This window comes from Panthera tigris, chromosome C2 (genome assembly GCF_018350195.1).
Source record: "Panthera tigris isolate Pti1 chromosome C2, P.tigris_Pti1_mat1.1, whole genome shotgun sequence".
In the NCBI taxonomy this organism is placed as follows: domain Eukaryota; kingdom Metazoa; phylum Chordata; class Mammalia; order Carnivora; family Felidae; genus Panthera; species Panthera tigris.
The window spans coordinates 10861760-10871760 of record NC_056668.1 but is presented as its reverse complement, the minus strand read 5'-3'; the positions used below and the strand labels follow the sequence as shown (position 1 = coordinate 10871760).

General features: G+C 46.6%; 1 protein-coding gene across 1 annotated transcript; it reads right to left on the bottom strand.

Moving 5' to 3' along the window:
• Positions 1 to 1659: 1659 nt before the first annotated feature.
• SMIM34 (small integral membrane protein 34) lies at positions 1660 to 8806 on the bottom strand. The gene is made up of 4 exons (XM_007090485.2): positions 8746 to 8806; positions 8248 to 8305; positions 8050 to 8129; positions 1660 to 2072 (listed from the first exon to the last, which is right to left on the bottom strand). The coding sequence occupies exons 1-4, from the start codon at positions 8804 to 8806 to the stop codon at positions 1660 to 1662; spliced, it is 612 nt and encodes a 203-aa protein (XP_007090547.2).
• Positions 8807 to 10001: the final 1195 nt, after the last annotated feature.

Here is a 10001-nt window from a genome sequence, read left to right as displayed (position 1 = left end):
AAATTGTGGGGCTGATTGCAGACCACTGTCTGCAGACAGGGAGAAAAGAATTCATTTGTAGTCCAGGGACTGTCTCCAAGAGCTGAATTGTATAAACTTCACAGACATTGGTACAAAATATAATTTATCACTCTGCCTGCTGAAAGTCACTTGCAGAAGTTTAGCTAATCACGGTCTCTCTAAATTAATCCGTCATCTAGGCAAGGTCTTATTTCTTTTTTAAAAAAAAATTTTTTTTTAACGTTTATTTATCCTTGAGACAGAGAGAGACAGAGCATGAACGGGGGTGGGGCAGAGAGAGAGGGAGACACAGAATCGGAAGCAGGCTCCAGGCTCTGAGCCATCAGCCCAGAGCCCGACGCGGGGCTCGAACCCACGGACAGTGAGATCGTGACCGGAGCCGAAGTCGGAGACTCAACCGACTGAGCCACCCAGGCGCCCCAAGGTCTTATTTCTTTTTAGTCAGAGACAAGTCTATAAGTAACAGGTATTTATAAAAACATTTGAGTACATCATGTGATGTCTAAAACGACAAAACCCAAAAGTAACTGTTTTGCCTACATGGAAAATTTGAATCTGATGGACTTGACTCAGCGTTCAGGTCATCAACTGTTACACAGATGGATCCTCTTAATAGAAGGTAATGTAGCCATTGTTTACGGACTAATTGCCAGAGGACTGGTTGTTTCCTTCTCCACAAGAGTATAACCACCACCATCCCCCGTAACATCAACCACCACCAACACCATCATCACCACCATCAACATCAACCACCACTGGCATCAACCATCACGACCGTCACCACCGACACCAATGCCACCATCAGCATCAACCACCATCGCCACTATGAACACAAGGCTTATATTTGACATATGTACTTTACTTGGAAAAATATGCTCATATGCGTGATGCCATTAGCTCTTACCCGCTTTGTAAGATTGGCAAAACAGACATCATCATTCTCATTTTATCTGTGTGGGAGCTAAGTTCCAGAGAGGCGAGGTGGTGTGTTTGAAAGACGCCAGAGTGGTCAAGAGTCAAACCCAGACTAGAGTTTGATGCCTCCACCTCCAAAACTAATGCTTTTTTTCAGTGGATCACACACCCTCAGTGAAAATGAAGGACTTCTGACTAACGTCTGCTATTAACAACCTTGGTTCTATATTCTAGTGAGAACCTCTAGAATGAATGGCTCTTTGAAACCATCTATCCCACTGCCACGTGTTCCAGGTAAGAGCCACAAGTCGCTCAAAGTTCATGTGATCCTCTGGAAGTTTAACTTTAATCCAGGGTGCCTGACTCTAAATTCAGCCTTCTTTCCGTGACAAGAGTGCACCTTCACGTACACCCTCGGGAATCTCCTAGATTCTCTGAGGACACTAGATGCTCCATGTCCTTCTCTGGGACACAGGCTCTTCCAGTGATGGGTATGACCGGAGCCACTGCCTCTGCTGTCTCGTCTCAAAGTGCCACAAAGCCTGAGAAGGAAACAGGACGCTGGCTTTTGGCCATGCTCCCATTGGCGTAAGTGCCCCAGTAATGTTCCTCTAGCTCCACTCAAGGACTTGACCCCTCTATCAAGGTTCCAGGTAGACTCGAGGCTTCTCCCCCTTGCATGAAAGTTGGGCCTCTTCTGTGGAGGTCTGTTTGCCTTGACTTTCAAGGGATCCCTTGGATTTCAGTTTGGCACCCACTGTTTTTACATTTTGGTTCCAGGCTGGCCTGGTTGGACTGCAGGACAGCTCTGTTGCTAAAGGTCAGTGCAGAGCATTTGGCCACCTTGCTTTGGAGATTTTTCTTTTTGAGTTCGGAGGTCAAATTTGAGTAGTAGATATCTTCCAAGGATTTATCATTCTTTCTGAGGATGTTGCTGGCCAATCGGAAGAGGAAAATCACTCCGTAGATGCCAATGATGGTGAGAATGTACCAGGCAGCGCTGGTCCCATCTGGAAGTTTCAGGGCCCTGGTGGAGTTGGTGCCATTCTTCCCCTCCATGTGGTCCCTCAGCAGGTAGCCTAGGCCAATGCTCGCCTGGGTTGAGTTGGGGGCTCCCTGAGGAGTCCACCTGATTACTGAGAAACAGAGAGATCCAGATGAGACCCAGAATCCTGGGCTGAGGGCTGCCTGGCCAAGCCTATGAGAGTGTGATCCTCACATCAGTGGGAAACATGGGGCTGCCTAAAGGGGCTCTCTCTGTTGAATGGGCAGGAGCCTGACAACATATATATCAATATATTTTTAAAAATCAAAAGGGTTCGAAAACACCAAGTTCTTAAATGGGAGATGCAACGTTGTACAGATATCAATTGCCCCTAAAGTAATCTATGCAGCTAACATAACTGCAATAAAAATATCAGTAGAATTTCTTTGCAAAATAGGCAAACTATGAATATTGAAAACATTAGCTCTCAAGACTAATTGGGAAATATCTGAGAGCGCCCAATCCTAGACCACCAGGGAGGGAAACATCTGAAAACAATGAGTGGTGAGTGGAAATTAGCCTAGCCAGAAATTTAAAAGGAGCCAGCCAGAAAAATAATTTACATTTTTTTTGCATTGAATGAGTGCTTTATTTGCCCACAGCCCAGCTGCCATGGCTTAACTGGGCTTTGCAAAGGGCATGGGGGCTCTTCAGAACCAGGTGCAAGTCTCCCTAAAAAGTCCCCCCATAAAACTACAATAGCTGCTGATACACAGACAAGCAGAATAATGGAACAGAGTGAAAATACAATCAACAGGCTAGGAATGCAAATTTGGTAGACAGTAAAAAAAATTTTTTTAACGTTTATTTATTTTTGAGAGAGACAGAGACAGAGTGTGAGCAGGAGGAGGGGCAGGGAGAGAGGGGGACACAGAATCCGAAGCAGACTCCAGGTTCTGAGCTGTCAGCACAGAGCCCAATGCGGGGTTCGAACTCACAAACACGCTAGATTATGACCTGAGCTGAAGTCGGACGCCCAACCGACGAGGCCACCCAGGCACCGTGAATTTGGTAGATAGTAAAGAGGCATTTCTGATGAGGCGGGAAAAGTCGGATTATTCAATAAGGAGCATTAGAGCAATATACAGCACTGAATGTACCTCTCTCACCGTAGGTTCAAAAAACAGTCCAGATCAATCAAAGATTTTAACAGAAAAAAAGAAACAATTTAAAGTACTAGAAAAATCATGGCAGATTTTGTTCCTTTGGTATTGCGGGGTGGGATATCCCTTTCTAAGTACAACGTGAAAATTCAGAAAAAAAAAAAGCAGGAAGAAAATTTTAAATTCAACTACATAAGAAACTTTAAAGTTATGGCATACTATAAAATCCAAAGACAAATGGAAAACTAGAGGAAAACTGCAATTTTATCATGAAATTTCTTAAATTAAAAAAAATGGGTGGGGGGGGGACACCTGGGTGGCTCAGTCTGTTAAGTGGTCATCTTCAGCTCAGGTCATGATCTCCCGGTTTGTGAGTTCAAGCCCCGCATCAGGCTCTCTGCTGTCAGTACAGAGCCTGGTTCAGATCCTCTGTCTCCCTTTCTCCCTGCCCCTCCCCCCACTCACTCGCTCTTTCTCAAAAAATAAAATAAATAAACATTTAAAAAGTACTTTTTTTTATGGGGCGCCTGGGTGGCTCAGTCAGTTAAGCATCCGACTTGGGCTCAGGTCATGATCCCACAGCTTGTGAGTTCGAGCCCCGCGTCAGGCTCTGTGCTGACAGCTGGGAGCCTGGAGCCTGCTTCGAATTCTGTGTCTCCCCTTCTCTCTGCCCTTCCCCCACTTGCACTCCCTCTCTCTCTGTCTCTCAAAAATAAATAAATATTTTTCAAAATTTAAAAAAAATACTTTTTGAGAGAGAGAGAGAGCAGGGGAGTGGCAGAGGGAGAGAAAGAGAGAAAATCTTAAGCAGGTTCCATGCTCCGCGCAGAGCCTGATGCAGGGCTCGGTTCCACGACCCTAGGATTATGACTTGAGCCGAAATCAAGAGTCAGACACTCCCAAATGAGCCCCCCCAACCAAAGGTGCCCCATCACTAAATTTCTTAATAGCCTTCAGTCTTATTAGAAAAGTCCATGGGGCGCCTGGGTGGCGCAGTCGGTTAAGCGTCCGACTTCAGCCAGGTCACGATCTCGCGGTCCGTGAGTTCGAGCCCCGCGTCAGGCTCTGGGCTGATGGCTCGGAGCCTGGAGCCTGTTTCCGATTCTGTGTCTCCCTCTCTCTCTGCCCCTCCCCCGTTCATGCTCTGTCTCTCTCTGTCCCAAAAATAAATAAAAAACCGTTGAAAAAAAAAAAAAAAAAAAAAAAAAAGAAAAGTCCAAAGCCTCAGTCGAAAAACATGCATAGGGGCGTGGGCAATTAGGTGATGGAAAATCAAGGGGATCTGGAACATAAAAAAAGTCTTCTCAGTCTTCCTCATAATAAGGTAAATGCAAATGAAAACCACATCAAGGTAACATTTTCTGATCTATAAAGTTTGAAAACGAATGTTTCAGAATATACTTTCAGGCATTTGCTCAATGCTGGAAAGCGTGTAAATTCATACAACCAATATGGAAGGAAGGCACAGTCAGGATATCTATCGACATTACAAATGCACTTACCTTTGACCAAGCGGCTGTCCCTGTAGGAATTTATCCTAAGATATGCTGGAAAACGTCCACAATAATGATGTTTAAACATCGCTTGTGATGGTCAATGCTTAGGAACAGCCTGAATAACGTCAATTGGGGGATAGTTTAACACCTTTTGGAAAGTCCATGATGTGGAATACGATAGAGCCATAAAAAGTAATAGAGTTTTTTTTTGGGGGGGGGGTACTAAATATTAATATATGAAAAAGTAAGCTGGGGCATCTGGGTGGCTCAGTCGGTTGAGCGTCTGACTCCGGCTCAGGTCATGATCTCACAGAAGGGCGAGTTCGAGCCCCGCGTCGGGCTCTGTGCTGACAGCTCGGAGCCTGGAGCCTGCTTCGGATTCTGAGTCTCCTCTCTCTCTGCCCCTCCCCTGCTCATGCTCTGTCTCTCTCTGTCTCAAAAAATAAATATAAACATTAAAAAAAATTTAGAAAAAGTAAGCTAACCATGTTGCAGTATATAATCCTATGCATAAAAGAGGGGAGGATATTTTATTTGCTTGAAGCTCATATATGCATAAAATATCCCTGGGAGAATACACAAGAAATTGTACCTGTGGAGGCACTTGGGGAAGAGTATGGGGGATGAGATGTACTTCTCATGAGTGCCCTCTCGTACATTTTGTACCATGTGTATTTATCTTCAAAAAGGAGTTAATTTAAAAAGGAAAGGGTACAAGTGGGCACTTCTCCGGTTTCTGTGGTGAGGTGCCCCTGGGTAATGACACCGTGTGCCCTTCCAAGACCAGAAGATTAAAATCTTAATTGCTGTTTAATTCAAAACTGTTTTCTCTCCTAGGAGAGCCAGTGCAAATGGAATGAAAGCCACAGAAGTAGGACATAAAAAGGGGAGACATTTTCTCATTGAACTTGACCAGCTCAAATCCCCATTTCTTGCCCTGTGTGAACACAGACGTATTCAGATGGGTCATAGGATAAATCCCACAGACACATTATGAGCTCAGAACTCTACTGTGAGTTGTTAGAGAAGGATGTGATGTGTTCAAATACATAGAAAGTACACCCAACCAAGAACTACGGGACATTTAAATTATTTTAAAAGTAGTCCATTTCCACATGAAGGAAACTCACAACCTTAATTATTGCAGTCCACTGTTCTTCACTTTTCTTTAAAAAAAATAAAATAAAGGGCGCCTGGGTGGCTCATTCGGTTGAACCTCCGACTTCGGCTCGGGTCATGATCTCACGGTTCATGAGTTCAAGTCCCTCGTCGGGCTCCGTGCTGACAGCTCGGAGCCTGGAGCCTGCTTCCGATTCTGTGTCTCCCTCTCTCTCTCTCTCTCTCTCTCTCTGCCCCTCCCCCACTCACACTCTGTCTCTGTCTCTCAAAAATAAATACGTGTTAAAAAAATTAAAAAATAAATAAAAATAAATAAGAATGAGCTGGTTGTATCTTAATGGATAAGCACATCCTGTAAAAAGGCAAACCTTTCTGTCTGTGCCATTTTGCACTTCTCATTTCATGCTGTGAAACAGAGCAGTCATTCTAGAACAGCCCATCCGTGCACTGAAGCAGAATACTCACATTCCACGAGGTGGTCTGTTCCTTGACTCCTGGGGAGGCGGGTTTAAACAGCGGCCGTGGAAAGAGAAGACAGAATGAGAACTCTTCCCTGCAAGATCCAACTGACGTCTGGCCGCACGGAGGTTCCTGAGCAGGGAGTAACATGATACCTGGAGAATTTTAGGGCAATACCAAGTAGAAACTTAGCAGAGAAGAGCTGGACTCATTTTCTCTCCTTTAGTTAATCAGGAGATCGAAATCTGTCTGTCTCCTGTTGGCTCAGAACACAAAGTACTTCCTGGCTTAAGCTTGTTGAGAAGGCCTAACGCAACGGAGTGTTTAAAAACAATGCTGGTACCAAGGAGTCTCCAGCTGTTCCTGAGGCTGGCTCACCAGCTTATAGCCTGGATGGTTCCTGAATTCCCCTGTTCTGCACCTGTCGCAGGTGTGGCAGACGGTCAGGTGTGGCAGTGGCCTGTTGTCGCAGGGTCAGGAAACTCCATGGTCAAGAGTCACCAGCTTCCTCTTGGACTGTCTCCCGGATGAGGAAACCCAGACAGGGTGGGGGGTGCGGGGACATAGCTGAGGGACCTGGGTTCCCCCTCAGGGATCGGTGGGCAGTGGGATGACAGGTCAAGCTGTGAAGAGTGGTGCTTCCTTTTCCCACACCCGTGAGTCACAGCCCACACTGGAATCGGAATAAATTTAACCAGAAAGTGCTAGAACAGTAAGAGTCTGGGAGGAAAAAAAAAAAAAAAGCAGGGAGCTTTGGTAGGGTCTGTGCAGCCACTGTTCCCAGCCCTACTCCTGAATCCTCGCTAATAAGATCAGCACCTGCCAAACATGTAAGGGTTGTTGGCTTTTAAGATGTCATTTGGTCAAACTTCCATCGGGGGGGACGAGATAAGCAAATTATAAAACAGACCACAAGGTCCGGCAATTCCACTCTTGGGTCAGTATCTAGGAGAGACGGGAACAAACACCTGGACAAAAACTTGCGTTTGGATGTTCACAGCAGGATTACTCGTAATAGCTAAAAAGTGGCAGCAGTCCAAATGTCTATCCACTGATGACTGGGGAGTAAAATGCGGTCTATCCATACGATGGAATATTATTTGACAGTGAAAAGGAGCGAAGTACGGACACGTGTTGCCACGCGGATGGACCTTGAAAACATTACAAGTGGAAGGCTCCAGTTACAAAGAACAATACATTGTATGGTTCCACGTGCATGAAATGTCCAGAACAGACTGATCTATAAAGGCAGAAAGTAGATTAGTGGTCGCCATGGGCTGGGGTGGGGGTTGTGGGATGATAACTACGGGGTAAAGGGTTTCTTTTAGGGATGACAAAGGGTGCTAAATTAATTGTGGTGCTGGTTGCACAACTCTTCTGCGAATATACTAAAAGCTACTGGATTGTACGCTGTAAGTGGGTGACCTTTGTGGGATCTGAATTCTATTTCAGTAACGTAACACGGGTATAATACAATGGAATACTCTGCAGCTGTGACAAAGAAATGCGGAAGCTGTTTGTGTACCGATGTGTAAAGTTCCCCAACGTGTACTGTGGAATGAAAAGAGCAAAGAAGAGGGTATTGTCACCCTTTCTAAAAAAGTAGGGAAATCATATAGATCTAGTTGGCTTCTTTTGGCATCGGAAAGCTTTAAGGATGGCTGGAGACGGTAAGAACGGGAGTTATTTGGAAAAGAAGAGAATTGGGTAGATGGAGAACAGGAGTGGGGGTAGGATTCTCACTGTATTTTTTTTTTTTATGTATATAAAGAAATTTAACCATGTCTGTGTGCTCCCTATTCAGTAACACACACATCCATTACTTAGATGGAAATCTTCGTCACCATTCTATTTGGGCTCCTGTGGTCTCTCTGTAGGGGGACGGCTGGACCGTGGTTCTTCCGGTTGTGCCACGCAGACAGGGATTTCCCACACTGACCAGCTGAGGTAAGAAGGGGCCAGAAGGGGTCCCTGGATGACAAAAGGCAAGGGCGGATCAGGGTCAGAAGTCAGGACGCTGGTCCCAGCTGTGCGCTCGCCCTGTGATCCTGGGCAATTCCTTTCCCACCGTGATTAACAGTTGCCTCACCTGTAAGGTGGGGGAGCAGTGGGATCCGGTCCCGTCTGGTTCCATGCAGGAAGGAAGCCTGGGGAGGCAGGGGAGGGGGAGGCGTGGGGAGGAGCCGCTCCTGTGGAGGTGTCTGAATGGGAGGGCTGTCAAGGCCAGCCGCCTCAGGGCAGGGAGGGCGGGCCTGGGCGGCTGGCGCCTCCGGAGTTGGAGGCTTCAAGGAGTATGTCATCTGTGAGGTCAGAAGGTTTCCGCATTCAGCTCAGCAGGATGATGGCACGGGATGCGGGGCTCACTAAGCCCCAGAAAAATGGGGGAGGCCAAAAAAGGGGGCCTTTGGTCTCAACCACACTCTACAAGGGGTACTAGCTAAGGTTAGGGCATAGCTCTGTACTGGGTGCTCTCGGCCTGGTTTCTGCCTCTCTAATCCTGTGAGGCAGGAGTGTTATTCCCCCTTAAGGAGGGGGTGATGCTCTTTCAGGCTCAGAGAAGTGACTTGCCCAGTGTCGCACGGCTCACAGGCGACAGGGGTGCGATGTCTGAAACCAAAGGCGTTCTCGTTCCACGCCCTGAATGTCATTTTCGAGCTGGACCCAGAGCCCCACCAATCCTCCCAGTCGCTTGCCCTACAGGTTGAACTGCAGGTTGTCATTGCTGAGGCATATCCATGACCTTGAAACCCTTCCCTTTGGCCAAAGTGGAACCGTGACGTTAAAAGTCAGGACAGTGGGGGTGCCTGGGTGGCTCAGTCGGTTGAGCGTCCGACTTCAGCTCAGGTCACGATCTCACGGTCTGTGAGTTCGAACCCCACGTCGGGCTCTAGGCTGATGGCTCAGAGCCTGGAGCCTGCTTCCGATTCTGTGTCTCCCTCTCTCTCTGCCCCTCCCCCGTTCATGCTCTGTCTCTCTCTGTCTCAAAAATAAATAAACGTTAAAAATATATATAAAAATAAATAAAAAATAAAAGACAGGACAGTGGATCTCCTCCAGCTGAAGGTAAGTAACTCAAGGTGGAAGGAGGAGGACCCTAGGGTGCTGGTCATAACCTGTTCCATGGATTTGATCAGTTTGGGGCTCTTCATAGCATCATACACTTGGGCCACATCCAGTTTTCTGCATGCATGTTACATTTCGATGTAAACCTCACCCTGTGTCTTTAACACAGAAAGCCTTGAGAGACTATGGGAAAATAAAGTGGAAGGCTTATACAGAAAATTCAAACGCTATTTTAAAAATCTTTTTTCAATGTCTATTCATTTTTGAGAGACACAGCATGCGTGGGGAAGGGGCAGAGAAAGAGGGGGACACAGAATCCGAAACAGGCTCCAGGTTCCGAGCTGACAGCACAGAGCCCGATGCGGGGCTCGAACTCACGAACCATGAGATCACGACCCGAGCCAAAGTTGGACTCAACCGACTGAGCCACCCAGGTGCCCCTACAAATGCTATTTTAAAAAAAGAATTCTACACTCTGTCATGGCCGTGGCCACATGGCATCATCTAATGAAAGTGCTCTGTGCCTGGGGTTGAAGGTGGTCAAGATCATGGTCACAGGGGCTGGGCAGCTGCCTGCCTTAGTATGCCGTGTGGATGACGCCAACTCTGTCATTCCCAAATGCTTACATAACAGTGAAATGGAACAAGTTGTACCACCACGAGGGCCAAGAATTTTCTTCCTATTTGTGTATGTCTCTTTAGACCTTCTGGTTCAGTCTAGACAAAATGCAATCAAACAAAGCCATTCACCTGGTAAATATTTGTCTGAGCTAAAGTTCT

Coding starts and splice junctions, on each gene's coding strand:
- SMIM34 (XM_007090485.2), bottom strand. CDS start 8,806: ATGACATTCAGGGCGTGGAACGAGAACGCCTTTGGTTTCAGACATCGC. Junction 8,130..8,247: donor ACTGCTCCCCCACCTTACAG/GTGAGGCAACTG, acceptor TTTGTCATCCAG/GGACCCCTTCTGGCCCCTTC. Junction 2,073..8,049: donor GCACAACCGGAAGAACCACG/GTCCAGCCGTCC, acceptor TCTGTTTCTCAG/TAATCAGGTGGACTCCTCAG.